At 42.9% G+C, this 24720-nt stretch overlaps 1 protein-coding gene across 4 annotated transcripts in view; it reads right to left on the minus strand.

Annotated features, from left to right (window-relative positions):
* Positions 1-24720, minus strand: part of caska (calcium/calmodulin-dependent serine protein kinase a) — a 216383-nt gene that overhangs the window by 14132 nt on the left and 177531 nt on the right. For 2 of the 4 annotated variants that reach the window (XM_039014838.1, XM_039014839.1), the window contains exons 12-19: positions 24178-24255; positions 19881-19961; positions 17672-17860; positions 15507-15585; positions 8045-8130; positions 7895-7963; positions 2682-2756; positions 1765-1800 (exon numbers count right to left, since the gene is read on the minus strand). In XM_039014838.1, the coding sequence (XP_038870766.1) occupies positions 1765-1800; positions 2682-2756; positions 7895-7963; positions 8045-8130; positions 15507-15585; positions 17672-17860; positions 19881-19961; positions 24178-24255 (693 nt within the window). Of the gene's footprint in view, positions 1-1764; positions 1801-2681; positions 2757-7894; positions 7964-8044; positions 8131-15506; positions 15586-17671; positions 17861-19880; positions 19962-20856; positions 20905-24177; positions 24256-24720 lie in introns of all 4 variants that reach the window. The other 2 variants (XM_039014836.1, XM_039014840.1) reach the window with 2 other exon arrangements.

Raw genomic sequence — 24720 nt, forward strand, 5'->3', positions numbered from 1 at the left:
GTAACTGCAGCCATGTCTCTGTGAGACAGTGCTACTGTGGGCGGCCTCTACCGGTGGAATCTACACACTGCATGTATGCAATGTCACTATCCTTGGTTAGGTTCAGCCTTTGCTTAAATTTATTAGATTAAGCTAAAGTCAAGTTATTTGTTGGGTTTCTGTTGGTATATGGGTTTAGGATGGGTGTTTGAGTCTACACAGACAGACAGTGATGGTGTTTCTTTTGGTTTGGGGTTCACAAAGACAACAATAGAGGGTGATGGAGGGTTATGACCACTGTTTTAACAATGCCTCTGTCCTTAGTTTACAGCTAGGATTGTACTTATCCTTACTAACTGGGTATATACTCTTGAGTTACACAGTTAGTCACCAGCTATCGTCCTATAGGCCCACAGGGTGAGCAGACTTTAATCCCAAACCAGCATGTACTATATCTACTAGCCATCAACAATAATCATAGACACCTTGATAAGTAGAGTCAGGGGTGTTATTGCTGGGCTGGAACAAAAGCCTGTACTACCCTATAGCCATCAAGGACCAGGGCTGGTGATCACCAGTCTACTAAATGATCTGATTTTGGAATGCCCAATCACAATCTGTTATGTCTTAAGGGGAGGATCTGGGTGTTGGTGACACGCCACTGAGTCCCTGGGCTAGGCAGGGGAGCTGGGGAGCGAGAGGAACCAGGGTGGGGGGGTAGTACTGGATGTCTGAAGCTCTGGCTTATTTTATCAAGGCTGGACATAGACCATGGACAGACAGACTGATGGACAACTCACTCCATGTGACTATATTATGATTTAATTGGAAGGTAAAATAATATCCAGGAGAATATGAACAGAATGTGAATAGAATATGAGATAACTGATTTAGGGAAAAATAGCTGTATCTTTATCAAGAGTGACAATAATTATGGACCTGCCTGTATATTTGAAGTCTAGTTTCATTCAAATGTATCAGCCTTTCCAGACAGAACATTTTCTCTAGCACAGGGGAGTTCAACTCAGAGTTATGGGACCAGGTGGAATCTTTAAAAATCTTAATAATAACTCGGCAAAAAGCATCGGATCGGATTGAATCAATTTGAATTCAGCCTGTGCTCTTTTTAGGTCACATGTCTGAGCAGCTGGAGCAGATTCGGAGTCTAATGTGTTTTGGATTGAGGCCAATATCCAGTAGTCTTCGGGAGAGGTCATAGCTTACAGTAGTTCTACATATTTTCCACTATTCAGTCTAACAGACACTATTCTTTAAAAATATATGTTTTGGGGGGTATTTTATTGTTTTACAGACAGTGAAAGTTGGAATGTAGACAGATACAGAGGGAGACAGAGATAAAGGGCTTAGACAGGATTCGTACCCATGTCGCCGGGTGTATATGTGGTCCGGAGTCTGGTGGGCTAACCACTACGCCAGACTCCGACACAGCAGGCACTATCCTGCTCTAAACACATGCCGGTTCAGCTTGGAGATCTGTAGCCACAGAATATTAACAACATTGTAAGTGAACGGAGTGTACTCATATGGGTTGATCTGGGCAATTAGTCAATGGAGGGCGGCTGGGGGGCTGGTGAGTATGTGAACTCGCAAGCACACTGCGCGTGTGCACAAATGCTTACTTACGCACACACGCACGACACATGCACACACACACACAGAGGTGTAGAAGTTAAATGTTAGGGAAGGGATGGAGGGGTTGTGAGTTACAGTTCAGTGTGTGTATGTGTGTGTTTGTTTTACGGGGTAGAGAGCACTGGTATTCACCTGTCGACCCTTGGGTTGGATGGTAGACGGCAGATCCTGTAGAGAAAAGCCCACCAGTGACAGAGAGAGAGTTTACTCCAGAGACAGGCATGTAGACAACCATAACACTGTATACGGAACACAACAACACACAGACATGAACATTCCCTCCACTCCTGTCAACGTTTTAAACAGAGAGAGGGGACAGTCAAACAGAGTTACACTTTGATGAGTGTTCGAGAAGAGCATCGGCAGTCTCTCTCTCTCACACTCTCAAAGAGAGAGGAAGCAGAAAGCAAGCAAAGCAGCTTCAATACCAAGGTCTACAGCTAGTAGGTAGGTAAGTTCGTAGTTAGATAGGTAAGAGGTAGGTTCGTAAGTAGGTAGGTAGGTAAGTAAGTAAGTAAGAAAGTAGGTAAGAGGTAGGTTCATAAATAGGTAGGTAAGTAAGAAGTAGGTAGGTAAGTACGTGAGTGAGTAGGTAGTTAGGTAAGTAGGTCTAGCAGTGGATAAGGTTGGAGGTAGTTGTATAGGAACAGAGTTGTAAAGGACCTGAGCCTTTTCTGTGACTGACTGAGGATTCCCAGTTCCTCTGCATACTAAAAGGCTGTCAGATGAAAGGCACAGCACACAGCAGCATTTTTACAGCACATGGCAGCGTTTTACAGCACACCAATTTGTAAACAGAGATATCGGAAATGTGGCTATAGTCAAAGGTTGGTCTGAACAACGAGCATCATAACTTAATGTGATATACAACTGAAAAGAAAAATACATAAAATATGGGAGAGGGGGTTCATCAAACTGAAAAAACATATAGAGTACAATGATAACAGACAACAGCTGGGGGAGAGAGTGAAAGGTCTGGGGTGGTCGACTTGAGGGAGAAGGGGACAGTTTCGATGTTTGGTTGGGTGTTTAGGGGTTGGGGTCCTTACCAAGATAGAACTGTTAACACTGGAGTGACCAGTGCCATTGGCAGGGGATTGCCTGGAGGTGGAGGGGGACTCTCTCTGTAACAAGACACACAGGTCAAACACACACTCACAAACCTACGCGTGCGCGCACAGGGGCTTCATGCACCCATTATTTTAGACGGGACAAGAAGTACGTGAGGATAAGGGGGTGGTCCAGATTTAGCAGGTATATTTTTCTGCATAGGTCACCTCTTTACCTGTTCAATTGTCACGTTAATTAATGATGTACACTGACTCTTTAAGAACTGTTATGCCTTAGGAGTTTAAAATAAACGAAAAATATTTGACACGTGCTTCATAAACAACAGGTGTAGTAGACTAAATGATGCATGTCTAAGGTGCATGTACTATGTAGACACCTGAGCTGAACCATGAGAAAGACTCGGCATCAACCCACTACCACAATCAGACTTGGGGGGATGTAACCTGATACTCAAAGAACAACTTTGAATATCAAAATCAAATGATTTTGGCCATTGTAAAAGTGATTGCTGTCCTCGTTGTGAAATTATCAAGCAAAACTACCAAAACTATTGCTGATGGTGAACCTGAACTTCGACTAATAAAGCCTAATATCACACTAGCCATTTTAGCATTTGAATGCTGAAGTTGTCGTGCAGATGTGCAACATCAGGAACAGCTCGTTGGTCAGCGTGCGAAGCTGGGCACAGTGAGCAGTTTGACTAGGCTACTGATATTGCCTGGGATTGTTTGGCATGGAAAATGACTTGTAGAGCAATGACTGTCAAAAAATGCATTTCGACACTGAAGGAGAGAGGACGCATCAGTTGTCACAAAAGATTAGGTGTTTCCGGAAGGTAAAAATAATGTAATATTTGTGCCCCGACGATTCATACCGTTTGAATTGATTTTCTGACCGATGCATGCTACATTTGGATCGGTCTGGCGTCCACGGACCGTAGCACTTTTCTCTTAAACATTTTAAATGGGGACCAATGTGTATCAATGAACCTTTACATCCCTACCACACTGGTATATAGTGTCATAACCCAAGAAGTAAAGCAATTTTCCAGCAGGCATGCCAGCTAAGATAGTTTGACAAGCTACTCTAACTTGGGGTAGGGCTGTGGCAGTCATGACATTTTGTCAGACGGTTATTGTCACATAAAAGACTGCGTGTCTCACAGTAATTGACCTTTAATTAACATAAACAGGTTTAGCATCTCCAGGGCTCCATGCATACAAGCCGCTGATGCACGCCTTTGGAACATCTACATTTAAAAAAAGTCTAATAAACCAATTTAATTTACAACATCACAATAAATCCATGATGTGTTTTATTCAGGTCTTAAGAGACATTATGATATGAAGAGAATGTATTTCAGAAGAACAGAATATAAGTTGGCCTACTGTATGTTACCTGGCTATGCGCCATGCTATTATTATACCTTTATTTCAACAAGGAACACAGACTGAGACCAAGGTCTCTTTTACAGCTGGGCCCTGCGTATACATGTTTACACATACAGTTTAGGTACAATGATTAAGAAACTACACAAGACAAACAAAAAGATCACAGATAACACAAAAAAAATACAGCAGCAGATTACATTTACACATAGGTTATTCCCCTACAAGTACTTGCATTACCCGAAACAGTTACAAGCAATACAAAAATAAAAATCCTCCAATAAATATTTCAAATGGGCAAGGGGGACAAGAGTCTCAAGTTTAAGTTTAGTCTGCAGGCTATTCCATAGGCAAGGAGCGTAACAGGAAAAGGCAGCCATACCCAACTCTGTGGAAATGGCATGGGCCTAGGCTTGTTCATTTAGTTGATTATCATTTTTGATTATATCTGATTTTAGTAAGAAGAATATAATTGAACTTAGCTGAATAAAACATATTTTTTGTTATTTTTAAGCGAGTGCACATATAAAGTGGCTATGTTGAGCATAAAAGTGATCATTTGAAACAGGTCCTATATGCTAGATTTTGAGTTTTTTAGCAACTTTAGTTGTGAATGATACAAACCTTAGAACGTCTTAGAAAATCAAAACATATACAGTGCATTCGGAAAGTATTCAGACCCCTTCCCCATTTCCACATTTTGTCACACTACAGCCTAATTCTAAAATGGATTAAATACATACATTTTATTTTCGAAAACCTGTTTTTGCTTTGTCATTATGGGTTATTGTGTTTATATTAATGAAGAAAAAAAACAATTGAATCAATTTTAGAATAGGGCTGTAACGTAACAAAACGTGGATAAAGTCAAGGGGTCTGAATACTTTCTGAACGCCCTGTATAAATATAACACTTGTTTCACTCCACACATCAACCACTGTTTGAGGAGCATGCGCTCGCTGTCCGACAGATGATATTCCGCCCAAACTCTGTGTGCCATGGGCTCTCCAACCTTGTTCCTTCAGCTACCCGAGTGGGCTCCCGAGTGACCCAGTGGTCTAAGGCACTGAATCTCAGTGCTAGAGGCGTCACTACAGACCCAGGTTCGATTCCAGGCTGTATCACAATCGGCCGTGATTGGGAGTCCCATAGGGCGGCGCACAATTGGCCCAGCGTCGTCCGGGTTAGGGTTTAACCAAGGTAAAGGAGAGAGAGGAGATGGAAACGCATGGTGGTGATAGTCTGTATAGCTGAATGTAATGTGTCACTCACTTAACTCTGAAAATACTATTTTTTTTTACCTATTACTAGCCTATTCAAAATCAAATACAAATGTACTATAATTGTAGGCTAACTGTAAGCCGCCCTGCACAATCAATGAACCAACAGCATCGCCTAGGGCTATACGTTCTCTCCCAGACTCATGGATAGACATTTTGTAGCGTAGCATATTCATTTTATTTGATTTAACTAGGCAAGTCAGAGATAGGTTAAGAACAAATTCTTATTTACAATGACGACCTACCCCGGAGGGCGCTGGGCCAATTGTGCGCCTCCCTTTGGGACTCCCAATCATGGCCGGATGTGATACAGCATAAGGTAACCAGTCTATCCAGTATGAATAATTATACAGCCCACACTCAACGGCGATTACTTGAATTTAAAAAATGTTGAAGTATAGGCTAGACCAATTATGTACCACATCTTAAATACATTTTGTTTTAGGTTTTTATGCCATGCCTAATATCAGGTAGTATGCTATGTATTGTATAACAGCACAATCACAATTTTAATTCCGTTTTTTTGGGGGGGGGGGCTTGGGCTCATTAGCGGTTTGAATGAATCATCCTCATCCCCTTAGAAAGCTCTGTCCATTTCGTTGTGTTAGGCTTTGAAACAACATCCACAACAACCATGTTTTACACTGTTTCAACCTGCTGTTGAAGTTCTTTCTTAAATTTTATCATCACAGTGAGGTGAGTTTTAAAAGTATGATATGCCTACTGTTTTGATAAGTGTTTGATGTGATTTTCAATGGCATTTGCATTGATGTCAGAGTGGTTAGAGGAAGAATAGAGCCCTGAGTACCAGGCCATTAGGACCTGATGGTAGTTAGCTAGTTGGGTACTACAAAGGCATGTCCAGAGGATATAAAAGGAGATTACGTCAGGTGGAATTTTTCTGCGGTCATGACTCATGACTGCCGGTGTGGTGGTAATACAGTCACCGCAACAGCACTAGGAGGGTACTCTGCTTGCCTGGTCTTGTAGTCAGTGTGCCCCCTCTGTAAAATACAGTAGTCAGTGTGCCCTCTCCGCAAAACACAGTAGTCAGTGTGTCCCCTCTGTAAAATACAGTAGTGTGCCCCCTCTGTAAAACACAGTAGTGTGCCCCCTCCGTAAAACACAGTAGTGTGCCCCCTCCGTAAAACACAGTAGTGTGCCCCCTCCGTAAAACACAGTAGTGTGCCCCCTCCGTAAAACACAGTAGTGTGCCCCCTCCGTAAAACACAGTAGTGTGCCCCCTCCGTAAAACACAGTAGTGTGCCCCCTCCGCAAAACACAGTAGTGTGCCCCCTCCGCAAAACACAGTAGTGTGCCCCCTCCGCAAAACACAGTAGTGTGCCCCCTCCGCAAAACACAGTAGTGTGCCCCCTCCGCAAAACACAGTAGTGTGCCCCCTCCGCAAAACACAGTAGTGTGCCCCCTCCGCAAAATACAGTAGTGTGCCCTCGCCGCAAAATACAACTTTTTGATAAAAAATTATGATAAAACTTAGCCTTAAAATTTAATTTAGTAATTAATTTTGTCAAAAAAATTTAAAAACAGAACAAATCTGAGGGAGCACGTGCCCTTGTGCCCCCTATGGGCATGAGGCCTCTGCGCGTGCACACACACACACACACACACACACACACACACACATACACACACACACGTCATAACTATGCCTACTGCATAGACAGACAGACAGACAGACAGACAGACAGACAGACAGACAGACAGACAGACAGACAGACAGACAGACAGACAGACAGACAGACAGAGACAGACAGACAGACGCCAAAGCCACCATAACATAACAACTGTTGCTATTTCAGGAGAGGAGTGGGGGGTCACAAGTACTACACATCGAAAACAGCCTTACATTAGAGATGGGGTTACACAATCTAGTTACTATCTAGTAACACCAATACAACAAAAATCACATTTCACACTCCACAATAAACAAGTCCAAATTACCGTCATCAATGTCTTCAATGAGCTCATAGACTGTGCAATCAAATCAACATGATTATCCTACTTACTATTCGTAATAGCAATGATCCCTGCACATTCCTATCTCGCCACAGAGGGGCAGTAGACTCACAAAGACTGGCTCATGAAGGTCAGGCTGGAATGTTATTTGCCAGGCTAAATCATCACTAGCTCCCACTTGGCATTACAGAGTATCAACAGGGAATTCTGGTCTCTGTGTGACTGACTGGCCAGCGGTGTGGGGTCTGTGTGTGTGTGTGGTCGGTGCCAGATCACAGAGTTCCAGGGTTCAGGGGTCAGGGTGGGGGGCATTATGGGGGGTTCCGGTATCTTGGTTGTGAAATTGGTGTGCAGCACGTCTGACCCAGCCTTGAGCAGAACACAGTAGAGCACACAGAACCTCACCCGAGAGAAAGCGTTAACACACACACACACAGCCACCAGGCAGGCGGTTGGTTAGTCAAAGGGTCAGGAATTTAAACATTCACAACATCAACAGAGGATGTGGGTAAGGAGAGAAGGGAGGGGGAAATGGCGGTGCGTTACCTCACAGGAGGATCCTTGTGTCCGGTAGCTTGGCACTATCTTAAAGGTGATGCTGCCTCGCATCTCTTTCTGTGGACACAAACACACATACTCAGCATTTAAGTACACATGCACGCAGCACACACACGTACACACACAATGTCCACTCACCAACATCCTCTGTAGTTGCTCTACGGTCTGGTTGGCCACACTGATGCTGTTGATCTCTCTGATCTCATCTCCTACATGCAGTGTTCCTACAACACACACGGCAGACAGTTTTTGTTCCAGTTTGTCCTTATTGCAATATTCATAATGCGTCTCAGAGTGCTGATCTAGGATCAGGTTCCCACTGTCCATATATTCTTATTTATTATTATCTAAAAAGGCAGAACTTTTCCTATATCAGCACTCCTACATGTACTCTGAATACAGTCGTGGCCAAAAGTTTTGAAGATGACACAAATATTAATTTTCACAAAGTCTGCAGCCTCAGTTTGTATGATGGGAATTTGCATATACTCCAGAATGTTATGAAGAGTGATCAGATGAATTGCAAAGTCCCTCTTTGCCATGCAAATGAACGGAATCCCCCAAAAACATTTCCATTGCATTTCAACCCTGCCACAAAAGGACCAGCTGACATCATGTCAGTGATTCTCTCGTTAACTTCTTTATGATAGGGGGCAGCATTTCACTTTTGGATGAATTGCATGCCCATAGTGAACTGCCTCCTACTCTGTCCCAGAGGCTAATATATGCATATTATTATTACTATTGGATATAAAACACTCTGAAGTTTCTAAAACTGTTTGAATGATGTCTGTGAGTATAACAGAACTCATATGGCAGGCAAAAACCTGAGAAAGAATCCAAACAGGAAGTGAGAATTCTGAGACTGGTCAATGTTCAACTCATCGCCGATTCAATTCCCTGTAAGATATGGATCTGTTTGCACTTCCTACGCCTTCCACTAGATGTCAACAGTCTGTAGAACGTGGAATGAAGCTTATGCTGTGTTGTGGGGCCTGATGGGAGGGGAATGAGTCAGTGGTCTGGCAGATTTCCAGTTCCTGGTCACACGCTTTCCTCATGATATCGCCTTGCGTTCCATAACTTCTACAGACATGAAGGAATGCTCTGGTTGGAACGTTATTGGATATATATGATAACAACATCCTGAAGATTGATTCTCTACTTAATTTGACCAGTTTATTTAACCTGTTATATAACTTTTTTTAGTTTTCGTCCGAGTTTGCCTGCATTTGCGCGAGCGTTTGGACATGTGCACTAAACATGCTAGCAAAAGTAGCTACTTAGACATAAGTAATGGACATTATCGAACAAAACAACGATTTGTTGTGGAACTAGGATTCCTGGAAGTGCATTCTGATGAAGATGATCAAAGGTAAGGGAATATTTATGATGTAATTTCGTATTTCTGTTGACTCCAACATGGAGGAGAAATGTTGTTATGTTTGAGCGCCGTCTCAGATTATTGCATGGTGTGCTTTTTAGGCAAAGTTTTTTTTAAATCTGACACAGCGGTTGCATTAAGAACAAGTGTATCTTTAATTATATGTAAAACATGTATCTTTCATCCAAGTTTATGATGAGTATTTCTGTTATTTGACGTGGCTCTCTGCAATTTCTCCGGATATTTTGGAGGCATTTCTGAACATGGCGCCAATGTAAACCGAGATTTGTGTATATAAATATGCACATTATCAAACAAAACATAAATGTATTGTGTAACATGATGTCCTATGAGTGTCATCTGATGAAGATCATCAAAGGTTAGTGATTCATTTTATCTCTATTTCTGCTTTTTGTGACTACTATCTTTTGCTGGGAAAATGGCTGTGTTTTTCTGTGGCTATGTACTGAGCTAAAATAATCGTTTGGTGTGCTTTCGCCGTAAATCCTTTTTGAAATCAGACATGTTGGCTGGATTCACAACATGTGTAGCTTTAATTTGGTGTCTTTCATGTGTGATTTCATGAAAGATTGATTTTTATAGTAATATATTTGAATTTGGCGTGCTACATTTTTCTGGCTTTTGGCCAAGTGGGACGCTACCGTCCCACATATCCCAGAGAAGTTAACACAGGTGTGAGTGTTGACGAGGACAAGGCTGGAGATCACTCTGTCATGCTGATTGAGTTCGAATAACAAACTGGAAGCTTCAAAAGGAGGGTGGTGCTTGGAATCATTGATCTTCCTCTGTCAACCATGGTTACATGCAAGGAAACACGTGCCGTCATCATTGCTTTGCACAAAAAGGGCTTCACAGGCAAGGATATTGCTGCCAGTAAGATTGCACCTAATCAACCATTTATCGGATCTTCAAGAACTTCAAGGAGAGCGGTTCAATTGTTGTGAAGAAGGCTTCAGGGCGCCCAAGAAAGTCCAGCAAGCGCCAGGACCATCTCCTAAAGTTGATTCAGCTGCAGGATCGGGGCACCACCAGTACAGAGCTTGCTCAGGAATGGCAGCAGGCAGGTGTGAGTGCATCTGCACGCACAGTGAGGCGAAGACTTTTGGAGGATGGCCTGGTGTCAAGAAGGGCAACAAAGAAGCCACTTCTCTCCAGGAAAAACATCAGGGACAGACTGATATTCTGCAAAAGGTACAGGGATTGGACTGCTGAGGACTGGGGTAAAGTAATTTCCTCTGATGAATCCCCTTTCCGATTGTTTGGGGCATCCGGAAAAAAGCTTGTCCGGAGAAGACAAGGTGAGCGCTACCATCAGTCCTGTGTCATGCCAACAGTAAAGTATCTTGAGACCATTCATGTGTGGGGTTGCTTCTCAGCCGAGGGAGTGGGCTCACTCACAATTTTGCCTAAGAACACAGCCATGAATAAAGAATGGTACCAACACATCCTCCGAGAGCAACTTCTCCCAACCATCCAGGAACAGTTTGGTGACGAACAATGCCTTTTCCAGCATGATGGAGCACCTTGCCATAAGGCAAAAGTGATAACTAAGTGGATCGGGGAACAAAACATCGATATTTTGGGTCCATGGCCAGGAATCTCCCCAGACCTTAATCCCATTGAGAACTGGTTGTCAATCCTCAAGATGCGGGTGGACAAACAAAACCCCACAAATTCTGACAAACTCCAAGCATCGATTATGCAAGAATGGGCTGCCATCAGTCAGGATGTGGCCCAGAAGTTAATTGACAGCATGCCAGGGCGGATTGCAGAGGTCTTGAAAAAGAAGGGTCAACACTGCAAATATTGACTCTTTGCATCAACTTCATGTGATTGTCAATAAAAGCCTTTGACACTTGTAATTATACATGCTTGTAATTATACTTCATTATTCCATAGTAACATCTGACAAAAATATCTAAAGACACTGAAGCAGCAAACTTTGTGAACATTTATATTTGTGTCATTCTCAAAACTTTTGGCCACGACTGTATACAGTGCCTTTGGAAAGTATTCAGACCCCTTGACTTTTTCCACATGTTGTTATGTTACATCCTTATTCTAAAATTGATTAAATATATATTTTTTCAGCAATCTAAACACAATACCCCATAATGACAAAGCAAAAACAGGCTTAGACATTTTTGCAAATGTATAAAAAACAACTGAAATACCTTATTTACATAAGTATTCGGACCCTTTACCTCATCATTCTTAAATGGAAGAAGTTTGGAACCACCAATATTCTTCCTAGAGCTGTCCGCCAGGCCAAACTGAGCAATCGGGGCGAAGGGCCTTGGTCAGGGAGGTGACCAAGAACCCAATGGTCACTCTGAAAGAGCTCCAGAGTTCCTCCGTGGAGATGGGAGGATATTCCAGAAGGACAACAATCCCTGCAGCACTCCACTAATCAGGCCTTTATGGTTGAATGGCCAGACAGAAGCCACTTCTCAGTAAAAGGCACATGACAGCCCACTTGGAGTTTGCCAAAAGGCACCTCAAGATTCTCTGGTCTGATGAAACCAAGATTGAACTCTTTGGCCTGAATGCCAAGCGTCACATCTGGAGGAAACCTGGCACCATCCCTACGGTGAAGCATGGTGGTGGCAGCATCATGCTGTGGGGATGTTTTTTAGCGGCATGGACTGGGAGACTAGTCAGGATCGAGGCAAAGATAAACAAAGCAAAGTACAGAGAGATCCTTCCAACAGGACAATGACCCTAAGCACACAGCCAAGACAACACAAGAGTGGCTTCGGGACAAGTCTCTGAATGTCTTGAGTGGCCCAGTGAGAGCCCGGACTTCAACCCGATCGAACATCTCTGGAGAGACCTGAAAATAGCTGTGCAGCAAGCTTGAGAGGCTCTGCAGAGAGGAATTGGAGAAACTCCCCAAATACAGTTGTGCCTAGGTTGTAGCATCATACCCAAGAAGACTCGAGGCTCTAATTGCTGCCAAAGGTGCTTCAACAAAGTACTGAGTAAAGAGTCTGAATACTTATGTAAATGTGATATTTCAGCTTTTTATTTTTAACAAATTTGCAAAAATGTCTAAAAACTTGTTTTGGCATTGTAGTTATGGGCTACTGTGTGTAGAATGATGAGGGAATAAAACAATTTAATCAATTTTAGAATGAGACTAATGTAATAAAATGTGGAAAAAGTCAAGTGGTCTGAATACTTCCAAATGCACAGTAGGCCCAGATTTCACAAAGTCTGGAGAAGTGTTTGACTTCTCAAGAGCCACATTAGTATGATCCCGCAATCCACAGAGACCGACATAAAGATGACCTGGAACAGCTCCAGTGACACTACTTCCAACTAACCCTTTATGATATGTGGATTTTTTTTGTACAGAGCTGATAATGAAAACCCACACTAACTCCCGTCTGTAGGTCTAGAGACCTGGAGGGGATAACTGCTCTCAGCGAGTGTTTGATACGGACCTGGCTTGTTTCCTACCGGTGTATAACGTGTTTGTGAGGTACAGTTGAAGTCGGAAGTTTACATACACTTAGGTTGGAATCATTGAAACTCATTTTTCAACCACTCCACAAATTTGTTGTTAACAAACTATAGTTTTGGCAAGTCGGTTAGGACATCTACTTTGTGCATGACACAAGTCATTTTTCCAACAATTGTTTACAGACAGATTATTTCACTTATAATTCACTGTATTACAATTCCAGTGGGTGAGAAGTTTACATACACTAAGTTGACTGTGCCTTTAAACAGTTTGGAAAATTCCAGAAAATGATGTCATGGCTTTAGAAGCTTCTGATAGGCTAATTGACATCATTTGAGTCAATTGGAGGTGTACCTGTGGATGTATTTCAAGGCCTGCCTTCAAACTCAGTGCCTCTTTGCTTGATATCATGGGAAAATAAAAATGAATCTGCCAAGACCTCAGAAAAAAATGTAGACCTCCACAAGTCTGGTTCATCCTTGGGAGCAATTTCCAAACACCTGAAGGTACCACGTTCATCTGTACAAACAATAGTACACAAGTATAAACACCATGGGACCATGCAGCTGTCATACCGCTCAGGAAGGAGACGCGTTCTGTCTCCTAGAGATGAACGTACTTTGGTGCGAAAAGTGCAAATCAATCCCAGAACAACAGCAAAGGACCTTGTGAAGATGCTGGAGGAAACAAGTACAAAAGTATCTATATCCACAGTAAAACAAGTCCTATATCGACATAACCTGAAAGGCCGTTCAGCAAAGAAGAAGCCACTGCTCCAAAGCCGCCATAAAAAAGCCAGACTACGGTTTACAACTGCATATGGAGACAAAGATCGTACTTTTTGGAGAAATGTCCTCTGTTCTGATGAAACAAAAATAGAACGGTTTGGCCATAATGACCATTGTTATGTTTGGAGGAAAAAGGAGGATGCTTGCAAGCCGAAGAACACCATCCCAACTGTGAAGCATGGGGGTGGCAGCATCATGTTGTGGGGGTGCTTTGTTGCAGGAGGGTCTGGTGCACTTCACAAAATAGATGGCATCATGAGGCAGGAGAATTACGTGGATATATTGAAGCAACATCTCAAGACATCAGTCAGGAAGTTAAAGCTTGGTCGCAAATGGGTCTTCCAAATGGACATGGACCCCAAGCATACTTCCAAAGTTGTGGCAAAATGGCTTAAGGACAACAAAGTCAAGGTATTGGAGTGGCCATCACAAAGCCCTGACCTCAATCCCATAGAAAATTTGTGGGCAGAACTGAAAAAGCATATGTGAGCAAGGAGGCCTACAAACCTGACTCAGTTACACCAGCTCTGTCAGGAGGATTGGGCCAACATTCTCCCAACTTATTGTGGGAAGCTTGTGGAAGTCTACCCGAAACGTCTGACCGCAGTTAAACAATTTAAAGGCAATGATACCAAATACTAATTGAGTGTATGTAAACTTCTGACCCACTGGGAATGTGACAAAATAAATAAAAGCTGAAATAAATCATTCTCTCTACTATTATTCTGACATTTCACATTCTTAAAATAAAGTGGTGATCCTAACTGACCTAAGACAGTGATTATTTACTCTGTACTAAATGTCAGGAATTGTGAAAAACTGAGTTGAAATGTATTTGGCTAAGGTGTATGTAAACTACCGACTTCAACTGTATGTGTGTGTGTGAGGTGTATGTAAGGTAGACTGGTGCCAATGCTTCAGTATCAGGACAATGCAATGTATAGCTGGGCAATATGGACAAAAAAAACATATCACAATAAATTGACTGAATTACCGCGATAACGATAAATTGAATGATACGCTTATAACATTAATGTGCACCACAGTTGTTTTTTTATATCACCCTTAAAACTACTACTTTGAATGTTGTAGGTTTTGTGAACCATCCCGAGGGGTAGGGATCAATGGGAGTCAGAGGGGTGGGGGGAATCCTGGCCGACGTCACAGAACTCCCCAAACACACCCCTTACTAAAAAAGGCACAGGGCAATTACGCACGGACAAAAGGGAAACAAGGGAGACGTGGGAGGAGAGAAACACATGGACAAAGAAACAAGGAGAAATATAGAACTAGAAAAGGAAACATTGAGACGACATTGAGAGACAAAGAACGGATTAAGAGACGAATAACATGCATGAATAATGCCCGTAGCGAAGAGCCAAAGCCAAGCCTAGTCACAAAAGAGTATTTAATTTGTTATCGAAAGACTCTTTGGTATATAAGTGAAGTGCTCTAAACCAAGCTAGGATTTTGTTTCCCCTTTCTTGAACCGGCCGAGTGCCATTCTGTGAACAGTAAATAGATCATTTTTATTTTTGCAATTTAAAAAAGACGACTCTTCCTCTGTTTACGCCACACCTCGCTACTGCATAGATCGGAACCTCTCTGGTCACACTATCAATTGTCCCATTAACAATCCCCATATTAGCAAATTTATTTCATGTAAACACATTCTTCTAATAGGGCCCTATAGGTTATTTATCGTGATGACCGATATCAGCGAAATGTTCACGATAAGTGGTCAGTTTGGTGTCCATTATTTTCGGTTTACCGTCCCAGCTCTAACGTAATGTCCAGATATCCCCTGCTACGTGCACATATTGGGGAGACGTTCTGAACAGTGTGTGTGATAATATGCAGTAATAATGTATAATAGCATAGTCTGATAACCAGTAATAATGAGAATAGCTGCTAGTGTAATAGAAAGAGATGGCTGGCTACCTTGTCTGTGGATCATTCCTCCATGCATTATCCTGGCTACGATACAGTGGTTCAGATCGTTCATCTTCAGCGTGATGCCCTGGAGAGAGAGGACAGGGGTCAGAGGTCAGCAAACATTGAGGTCATAGAAAGGTCGTTTAGGGTTAAGCTCAGGTTCAGGGACTGAGGCGCTAGGCTGATCTCACACAGACAGGGAAGAGAAGGGAGAAAAAGCTAGAGTCGATAGTGTGTGTGTGTGTGTATGTCTGTGTGTAAGAACAGACTGTGTATGACTGTGCTTGTGGGACTGCTGTGCGGGATAATAAATACAGTTAGCGTTTGAGCGCGTAATTGCAGTGTCTAAGGTTGCAAAGCTACCGGTATTTTACCAAAGTTACCAGAATCTTCGGTAATTTTGGTAATGAACAGAAAATATATGGTAATATATGGTAACTTTGGTCATTTATACTTGAATAACTTAAAAAGGTTTTCATATATAGTATTAATTGTTTATAGATGTGTTCATATTGTCCATGAGTTTAGCAGAGTTGTGGACTCAAGTCACATGACTTGAACTCGAGTCACAAATTTGATGACTCGAGACTCGACTTGATAGAAAATAACTTGAGAATTGACTAGGACTTGGAGCCTCAAGACTCGACTTGAAATTTTCTGGCCATATTTTGTAATGTTTTGTCACTAAATTTGTGGCACAGAATCCGTGGATTACTCTCCACGCAGCCAGAGACAGTAGTCTCAAAATCGCCTGTGCAAATAAATGTATAATTCAACAAAAGATTGGCTAGTGAAACGCACACTTGGCCCTCTCATTGCAAACTGTCAATCAACACAGGTCAGGTAAGCTAGCGAACAGATTGATTTGCTGTACACACACAAACAAAAGTTTGGGGTCACTTAGAAATGTCCTTGTTTGTGAAAGAAAAGCACATTTTTGGTCCATTAAAATAACATCACATTGATCAGAAACACAGTGTAGACATTGTTAATGTTGTAAATGACTATTGTAGCTGGAAATGGCAGATTTTTTAAATGTAATATCTACATAGGAATACAGAGGCCTATTATCAGCAACCATCACTCCTGTGTTCCAATGGCACATTGTGTTAGCTAATCCAAGTTTATCATTTTAAAAGGCTAACTGATCATTAGAAAACCCATTTGCAATTATGTTAGCACAGCTGAAAACTGTTGTTCTGATTAAAGAAGCAATACAACTGGCCTTCTTTAGACTAATTGAGTATCTGGAGCATCAGCATTTGGGGGTCTGATTACAGGCTCAAAATGGCCAGAAACAAAGCACTTTCTTCTGAATCTCGTCAGTCTATTCTTGTTCTGAGAAATGAAGGCTATTCCATTGGAGAAATTGCCAAGAAACTGAAGATCTCGTACAACGCTGTGTACTACTCCCTTCACAGAACAGTGCAAACTGGCACTAGCCAGAATAGAAAGAGGAGTGGGAGGCCCCGGTGCACAACTGAGCAAGTTTATTGTGCACATGAACGTTCGCAAGACTTCTGTTTAATTTCATTCAATGTATGGTTTCCTTTGTTCATATTTCCTGGGTTATGTCGGAGTTCCGTGTGTCTGTGTCCTATGTCGCGTTCATTCTGGTTGTGCGTAATAGGAGTGTGAAAGCCTCAGTGAGCATAGAAATAGGCTACGTGGCCCGCGCTCCACACTTTGGAGTCAGTACGTTGAATACAAGAAAATTATTGTTCCAGGTGTGAAAGGAGATTAAATATCATTAATAATCATTAAGTCTGATTAAGACGAATGCATGTGGACATTTCCTTTTACACTGTAGAACCAGTTTATTGGGTGTAATTGCATGATCCTGAGAGAGTCCAAATGCTTATATGTACCTGTTTGAGCTCCTGCTAGATAGCTTCAATATGGTTTCTCAAGGGGAGACTACAGTCCTGCCCTCTACCTGTGTCCCTTCAGATAGGACAGGTTAAGCCTGATATAGAGACTTTTTTTCTTTTGGGCTATTCTCCATGTATATTTGGTAAATATACTTTAATATTTTGTATGATATGGAGCTTTCGTCATTGGATCATCAAGACTAGTAAATAAATCTACTCACTGAGCACGTCAACCCGAATTACCCAATGTGTGTGTATATAGCCCGTGCATGTGTACGTGTTTGTGTGTATGTGTCGTACCATAGGTTCGTCAGTGTTCTTCTGGAACTGCACCAGGCGTACTCGAGTCACGTTCTCCAGGTCCATGTCCCCGTTGGTGCTCTCGGGAGATTCTCCGTTCAGGTAGGGCGAGGTGGGCGGGGGCGTGACCCTCAGAGCCTCATCACTGTACACCTCATGGGCCACCACGTCATGGGTCTGGAGCAAGGCCTGGAGACAGGGGAACAGAAAAAGGGGGATTGGGAGATGGGGGGAGGGAGTGGGAGCAAGACAGAATGTCATCAAGGGTCTGCAGCAAGGCTCACCTAGACACACAGCAAGTAATAGATTCTCACACACAAACGGTATATTCATGAAGGCTTCATAGCATACCATAGACAGGAGAAGTCACCCCCTACCGCCTCCTAAAAACCTACATACAGACACCCATCACAGACTGCTAGCTTTATTCAATGACAGAGAGAATTTCTGAGAGGCACTTTAACAAAAAACTAGGAACATCGTAAGACATGCAAGCATAAAACCCCAACAAAGACTAACCTGCCACTGGATTCCCCTAGGGCATACACTCATCCCACGCACTTATCGAAAGTTAAAACACACACGCACACACACACACTTTACCACAAGAGCCCACTAATGAGAGCAGGCTCATGGGTTTGAAGATAATTAATCCCCCCACCCGCAGATAGAGGCTTTAAAGTGACAATCCACCACTAACTTTATTTCAACACCCAGGTCTGAGGTGATTTCAGCAGTAAAGTGCATGCTACCTTCAGTCGAACAATGCTATGGACACAAGATAGACGAGTGCTGTAACAGTGTCATAACTACTTTATATTAGGCAGGATTCAGGTTAGCAGAAAATGATTATACCTTCAGCAAACTACGCTACTACAACAGGTACTTAAAAGCTAGACACTCCTGTACTCAAGTTACAAGAGAAAAAAACTGAATTCCCAAACAAATGCATTCTGAAGTCAACCCCAGAGTTCTAGAATATCTGGTCAACAGTAGAGTTTGAGAAAAATAGAAAAATGTAATTCAACAGTCTTAATAGCATGCTCCTGAGAGACTGGTGTCAGGCTGGGGGGACACATACCTTTCCCTTTGTGTGTGTGTGTGTGTCTCTAGGAATGTGGCTGCTTGTACCTAATGGTGCCTCCCTCCCTCGTCTCACCTCCTCTGCCCCCCCCTCCTCTCTCTTCCCTCCACCTATCCCCTCTCCCTGCCTCCATTCTTGTCAGACTGGGTAAAGCTTGGCCCCAAATCAGATACGACTCACTGACCGCTCCGTTCCTCACAGAATCTCTCCCTCTTTCCAAAACGTCCCTTCCATCTCTCCCTCCACACTATAGCCTGTAGTGCTAGGCCCCAACTTTCTCTCTTCCTCCCTTCCCTCTAAGACAGGCTCCGCTCCACATGGATACATTACATCAGACACATTCTCCACCCCTCTTTCTCCCCATTTCTTTCTCTCACTCTCTCTCCTGACTAATCGCTCACTCTGCCCCCGTTCCAACTGCAATCTAATGTTCTTCTCCTCCAAATGTCCCAATACAACTCCAACATATATACAGCTCTCTCTCTCTCTCTCCTTTCTCTATCCATCCTGTGGAAGTGTGTGATTAATAATGCCTCGGTGATAAGAGGACGACTCCTCCCTCCTCCACTTCCCCCACCCCCTTCTCTCTTTGTTGTATTGACCTCTTCATTGATCAGAGGGGAGGATAAGACACAGTGACGTGATGAGATTAACAGTGAAGCTTTTAAAGCACCTTGAGAAGTGAGACTGTTTTTCTGTCTTTAACACTGGGAACAAAAGACCAGGGAGGTCACTGATCACACACACACACACACCACACACACACACACACCTATGGAGTCTTCCTATCTCTTCTGTTCCCCTCTTTCTCTGTGAGGGTCTCTAGAGATGTAAAGGACCTGATTTAGCACACTATTCTCTCTGTCTGTCTGTCTGCATGGAGTTTCAGTCTTGCCTACGGCATCCCACAGGGGGATTGACATAAATAAACTTTAAAAAAAACCTTCCTCTTCCTTTTTTATTTTCTCTTGCTTTCGGTCACTCTACCACCCTCCCTCTCTGTCCATCTTCCTTCATCTGCTCCCCCCTCTCTCTGCTATAGCTTCAGTCATGGCACCTAAACACAGCCAAGTCGAGGCCAAGTCGAGGCCAAGTCGAGGTGTGTGTGTGTGTGGTTTCACTGACCATAAAGTGCGGCTGGGTCAGTATCCGTCTGAGCTCCTTGGCGTCGTGGTTCTCCGGGTAACAAGAGATCTCTTCCAATACCTGTGAGGTAGAGACAACAGGGCAGGGCGTCAGTCAGTTGGCCTTTCTGTAGAGTTAAAGTAGTCCTGCTCAATGCCTGTTCCAACCACACAAACGCAGGAGTGTATGTGTGGACTATTGAGTGACACAGTACATCAACCTCTGATCTGATTATACACACATACATACCCTCTCACAGTTCCTAAAACACACCCCTTTAGAATCACTTCAACCAGTAAAAACATAACTTTGAAATCCGTCAGCCCATGAACTCCCCCCTCCTGGCTTCTCTTAACCAATCAGAGTCCACCTTAGGGCTTCGTCACGCCCCCTGCCTCTGAGTGACTTGATTTGGCATCTGCTATGTCCCATCTGCCTGCTGAATGAGGCGATGGAGAGGTCTGGCGCATAGAGGTGTGTGTGTGTGTGTGGCAAATGAAAGGTGTATGACGTGTGTATTCATCGCAAAACATGAATCCAGTGCCATCACCATTGATCAATCAGTGTGTGTGTGTTCAATACTGTTGTATCCATTGACTCATCATCTCTGATCAATTTAAAGACATTCACACCTCTCAGACCCAAACCTAACATCATCAGATACAAACAGTTTACATACAGTACTAGTAGGATATTACCAACTTTGAGATAAAACATGAACAGACCCAGAACTTTACAACCTCTTTTAGAGAGAACACACTCACAGCCACACTACAGACGCCTTTAGACTCACACACTGAGCTACAGCCTACATGGGTCGAGCTACAGCCTCACGTATGCATAGTCACAGACAGCTCTACGCTTTGCCCAGTCTCCCTCTGTCAAATACCAAAATGCTTTAAAACAAAACCAACTGGTTTTTCTGTCGATTTTGTTTGTGTGTGTGTTGGGTTGTGAAAGACGTCAGGGGGCTTACATATTCCAGGTGTTTCAAAGCGGCACTTGCGTCGTCTTGGGTGGAGCTCTTTAGACCAGAAGGAGGACACAGGGAGGGACAGTTATGCATGTGACCTCTGATGTTGTCGTTGGTCCTCACAGGAGGAGTCAGGGGTCATTGGGTCAAAGATCAGGGGATGTCAGGAGGGTCGGGGGGGGGGGGGGGGGGGGGGTAAAGTTTGATAAAGGTAAAAGATGACGGCATCGAGGGGGGGGGGTGAAAGGTTAGTGTCTATACGCTTAGTAGAGCCACAGAGACGAGGGTCAAATCTGTGCTAGTATCATTTTAAAGCATTTCAGTGTCGCCAGTGGGGATCAGTAGCAGGAAGCCAAGCAGAGTATTTCAGCAGAAGTCCCTTTAAGTCAACGGTGGGAAAGAAAGAATATAGGTTTTGTCCTGTGGTGAAATACTGGATCAATGTGTCTAACATTGACTAGAAAGACACTCAGATCAGAACTCAGGAAAAAAGTAAGGATTTCAGCAGAGACAAAATAAAAGGACCCACCACTAGAGGGAGTATGGCAACTAAAGAAACATTACACGCACACATGCATAAAAAAGGCACACACAAGCATGCACTCGCCCACACATCTGTTCAGTCTCCCTCCATACAACCTAATCCAACTAGACTAGTTCAAAAAAAGGGAAAACTATGACCCAGACACAACGATAAGTAGGCCCTGACTAAGTCCCCTCCAGGACCAGACTGGGTCAACTCGAGTTGGTTCATTACTGAAGTCCTTTAGACTCCAAAGCCACATAAAGAGTCCTAACACTGCTCTAAAGGTCTTTTCCAGTGTTAATAGTGCTGTGTTAGTTTTTCCACCCACTCCCTCCCTCTCTCTTCTTCTTAGTCAGACATACATTTTAATTGCTCTCCACATACAAAAGAGCCCAATACAAACATTTCACACTTACAACACGTGCGCTTGTTTTGTCAAAGTCCATACACACGCTAACGATGCACGCCGCCACCCCCTCAGGCTCTCCATCTAGGCTGGTTCATTGAGAGTGTGTGAGTGCAGCTAGTTGGCTTGAGGTAAACACTATGTACCAGAGTATGCGAGGCCACTGGGCTGTTTGGTACCAATGGTGCATAAAGGAAGTAATGGCCCCAGAGGTCACAAAACAGCCCACCCCAATACACTCCACTGTTCCACAAACAACTACAGCATAGACAACAAATAACGGGGAAATGTGTGTGTGGGTGTCTTTTTGATGTATATGCGTGTGTTTGTGTGTGTGTGTAGTTCTGACACACACACATACAACTGAGAAAGTGCAAATAAACAAGCACTCTGAGCTCGTTATTCTTTTAATACGGTCTATAAATGGTCAAACAGACTGTGGAATAGCTTCACTAACAATGGGTGTGGAAAATCCCAAAAATTAATAGGTCTTTTAAGTTTGTGGAAAAGGCTACATACAGTGCATTCGGAAAGTATTCAGACCCCTTGACTTTTTCCACATTTTGTTATGTTACAGCCGTTACAGCCTTATTCTCAAATGGATTAAATAAAACATTTTCCTCATCGATCTACACACAATCGATCTACACACAATACTCCATAATGACAAAGCAAAAACTGTTTTTTAGAAATGTTTGCAAATAAAAACACCTTATTTATATAACTATTCAGACCCTTTACTATGAGACTCAAAATTGAGTTCAGGTGCATCCTGTTTGCATTGATCATCTTTGAGATGTTTCTACAACTTGATTGGAGTACACCTGTGGCAAATTCAATTGAATGGACATTATTTGAAAAGGCACACACCTGTCTATATAAGGTCCCACAGTTGACAGTGCATGTCAGAGAAAAAAACCAAGCCATGAGGTTGAGGCAATAGTCCGTTTTTGGTGTTGAAGCATGGTGATGGCAGCATCATGATGTGGGGATGTTTTTCAGCGTCAGGGATAGAGACTAGTCAGGATCGAGGGAAAGATGAACAGAGCAAAGTACAGAAAGATCCTTAATGAAAACCTGCTCCAGATCTCTCAGGACCTCAGACTGGGGCGAAGGTTCACCTTCCAACAGGACAACACAGGGGTGGCTCCGGGACAAGTCTCTGAATGTCCTTGAGTGGCCCAGCCAGGCCCGGACTTCAACCTGATCGAACATCTGTGGAGACCTGAAAATTGCTGTGCAGCGACGCTACACATCCAACCTGACAGAGGTTGAGAGGATCTGCAGAGAAGAATGGGAGAAACTCCACAAATACAGGTGAACCAAGCTTATAGCCTCATACCCAAGAAGACTCGAGGCTTTAATCGCTGCCAAAGGTGCTTCAACAAAGTAGTGAGTAAAGGGTCTGAATACTTTCGTAAATGTGATAGTTTTTTTTATTTGTAATACATTTGCAAAACAACAAAAACTGCTTTTGCTTTGTCTTTATGGGGTATTGTGTGTAGATTGATGAGGGGAAAAAACGATTTAATCCATTTTAGAATAAAGCTGTAACGTAACAAAATGTGGAAAAAGTCAAGGGGTCTGAATACTTTCAAAATGCACACTGTATTCTATCTAATAGAATGCATTCCATTCCAAAACTGGTATCTCCCACTCTGACTGCCCTTGTCCACTTTTCTTTCAGGGTAGAAACCTTTTGGAATGAAACACAGGGCCTCACTGTTTGACAGTTTAGTTGAGTAGTTTCAAACTGTCTTGGACAAATGACTACCTCCCATATTGACTAGCTGTTGTTCCTTCAATCTTCTTAGCAAATAAGCCATGTTGGCTGACCTACTATAGACCCAGTTTATAAACCCACCTGACCCCTAGAATCTGATTCAAGATCAGAGAGACCCTTCTAGTCAATACCTTTTTAATCTGTTTCTTTCCAAATCTGACCCCAGGCCAGATTGACCAAATGTTAAACAAACAGCAGGTACCCAAAGAACGCTTAGGAAGTAGATAACAGCATTGAAGAGTTAGATAGGATGTCTCAAATTACACCCTATTCCCCATATAGGGCACTACTTTTCACTACTTCTGATCAGAGCCACATAGGGCTGTGGTCCAAGTAGTGCACTACATGGGAAATAGGGTGTTATTTGAGATGATGGTGATGAGATGTGTTAATAACTAGAGCCGTGTTGGTAAAGAAGACTGATCAGGGCAGAGGCATAGGAAGCAGCATGTGATCGATAGAGTTGATCATGTGATCAATCATATAGGTCTTCACAAGCATGGTGACAAGCACACAACATTATATCAGTGTGTGTGTGTGTGTGTGTGTGTGTGTGTGTGTGTGTGTGTGTGTGTGTGTGTGTGTGTGTGTGTGTGTGTGTGCGCTCACCTCTTTGGCTCTCTGCACAGCATCGCTAGAGGGGTTTCTGATCTGGGGGGAGGACTTGGTGTTGATCTTGTCATAAAGCTGAAACAACACGACACACAACACTGAACAACAATGAATGGCTCATGGTGAATCATTTCAATGGCTGAATGATACATTTTGTTCCTTCTCTCTGTACTCAGAATGACCGGTTGTCTTTAGTGCCAGGCTCTCGTCAATGTGGACAATTGCTTGCTTTCATTTAAGCATTACAGAAGATTTACAATGTAGGGAACATGTATTATATAGTTTATGATGCAGACTGAAAGAGGAGCAACACTTTGGTTCTGTTTGCAATGAACCAGCTGGCTATACAAGATCAACTGTTGAGGTTGTGTGTATGAATCAGTGTGGAAAACACAATGTACACACAGTGAGTAGTCTCCACTAACCAACCAAGACAAGCAGAGGAGTTGTGCGTAAGACACAAAGAAAAGTCTGGTTCATTGTTCACACTATTGAGAGGAGAAAAAGAGAGCTCGGTTGAAGAGTCAGTGATAAAATAAC

Source organism: Salvelinus namaycush, chromosome 19 (assembly GCF_016432855.1).
Source record: "Salvelinus namaycush isolate Seneca chromosome 19, SaNama_1.0, whole genome shotgun sequence".
Lineage (NCBI taxonomy): Eukaryota > Metazoa > Chordata > Actinopteri > Salmoniformes > Salmonidae > Salvelinus > Salvelinus namaycush.